The 1,871-nt window shown below is 59.6% G+C and overlaps 1 protein-coding gene across 1 annotated transcript in view; it reads left to right on the top strand.

The window, feature by feature from the left end:
* The window catches only part of FAM132B (family with sequence similarity 132, member B), a 1,318-nt gene extending 226 nt beyond the window's left edge, over positions 1 to 1,092 (top strand). Inside the window, exons 2-5 of the mRNA XM_010294513.1 lie at positions 158 to 266; positions 350 to 458; positions 580 to 658; positions 994 to 1,092. Coding sequence (XP_010292815.1) covers positions 158 to 266; positions 350 to 458; positions 580 to 658; positions 994 to 1,092 — 396 coding nt within the window. The remainder of the gene's footprint in view (positions 1 to 157; positions 267 to 349; positions 459 to 579; positions 659 to 993) is intronic.
* Positions 1,093 to 1,871: the final 779 nt, after the last annotated feature.

Below are 1,871 nucleotides of genomic sequence, written 5' to 3'. Positions count from 1 at the left end.
TCTCCGTCGAGCACAGAGCACAGCAGGAGCTGCAGCTCTACTACATCGTGAGTGCTTAGCCTGCTGCTCCTTCCCACCTGCAGAATCTTCCTGCCCACGGAGGCACCCACGCTGGTGCAGGGCTCCTTGTCTAACCCAAACCTTTCCCCATCCCCAGCCAGAGAGGGAGGGGATGTTCCACCGTGGCTCAGGCCTGAACCTGACCAGCGGGCAGTACACAGCCCCCACCACGGGGTATTACATCTTCACCGCCACGCTACACATCGGTGAGCCCTCAGACACCCCCACGGCCCCACCGGGGAGTCCTGGGCCGGCTCTCAGCCTTCCATCTGTCCCAGTGCACAGACAGCAGCGGCGGAAGCCCCAGTGCGCAGACAGCGGCGGGGAAAGGGGCAGCCATGCAGGGGGAATCGTCTGCGGGTGCTGATTTGCGTGCAGTCCCGCTGCCAGCACAACAGGTACAGCAGGGCAAGGCCAGGGTGGGGAGAGGGACCCTGGGCACGGAGGGAGGAAGGAGCCCAGTGACCTCGGAGAAAGGAGGGACACGCTCCCCCCAGCACAACCCTCCCTCTTCTGCAGCAGTTTGGAGACCATGTCCCAGCTGGAGAGCGGTGGTGACCTTTTCACCATCTCTGTCACCGGCGTCCTTTACCTGCAGGTTAGTGGTGCCAGCTCCGCTCAGGACTGTGCCAGGCAGGAATGTGCCTTCCGTGGCCCCAGCTCCAGGGCTGGGCATTGAGGCTGCTTCTCAGCCCATCTCTGAGCCCAAAGGACACTCAGGGCTGAGGTCTGCAGGGATACTACAGCCCCTACCACAGCTGGGCTGCCCTACCACCCTCTCCACCGTCCTTTTCGCAGAAGGAAGGGGGGGCGAGCAGCCCCTCCCGCTCTCGGCTGCTGCGTGCAGGGCAGAGCTCTCCCCTCTGCTCTGCCAGGCTGTGCCCAGTGCCCAGAGCAGGTGTGCCAGTCCCGTTTAAGCCTTTCTCCTTCCAGGCTGGGCAGTATGCCTCTGTTTTCGTGGACAACGCTGCAGGCTCTCCACTCACCGTTCAAAGTGGCTCTGATTTCAGCGCCATTCTGCTGGGGGTGTGAAAACGCACTGGGCACCATGCAGGGAGCTGAACCTGTGCCAGGAGCAGCCAGACCCTTCCTTCTGCGAGCCACCATCACAGCTACCCTGCTCAGCACGAATCCCAGGCAAGACCTTTTGCTACTGCAGGAGCTGCGGGGTGGTCCAAAACTGCTCATGCCGCAGAACCACCTGAAGCTGGACAAAAGATGGGGGAGGAAAGGATGGTAATAATAATAATAATAAAGAAGCCTGACAAGGAGCTCAAGGAGTTTGCTGTTATCTAAAGGCGAGGGCTGGAAGTTTATCTTTGAAAACACTGCTGACAACAGTGACAGCCCCCACTGAGGTGCAGGGCTCAGCTCCCACTGTGCTGGGCACTGGTGCCTGGGACAAAGCCTCACACCTCCATTTTTTGCTCTCAGCAGATTTCCCTGCCCAGCTTCTCAGCAGCCCAAACCAGATGATTATTTGTATCGCTTTAGCTTCCCTGCCACTGTATTATCAGTGAATGTTTGCTGGCAGAAGCCAACGTCCTTCGCAGCTAATCTTCAAAGCAGAGCAGTGTCCTGATAGTGCCACACATTTGATTAAAGCAAATTCCCGTCCCGTGGCTTTCCACGCCAGGCGTTCCCTGCCCATGGCACAGGGCCCAGGCCATGGGCAGCACAGATACGCTCTGTGCTTCGGCCCCGATAGCCATCTGAGCCGAGGACATGCACAGGGCTACGTGCCTCAGCGAGGGCTGCAGGAGAGGTACCCGGGCAAGCTGCGTGTGGGGCAAGGGAACCGCACGTTTTAT

This window comes from Phaethon lepturus, unplaced genomic scaffold (genome assembly GCF_000687285.1).
Source record: "Phaethon lepturus isolate BGI_N335 unplaced genomic scaffold, ASM68728v1 scaffold26639, whole genome shotgun sequence".
Lineage (NCBI taxonomy): Eukaryota > Metazoa > Chordata > Aves > Phaethontiformes > Phaethontidae > Phaethon > Phaethon lepturus.
This window is presented reverse-complemented; position numbering and strand designations above follow the sequence as displayed.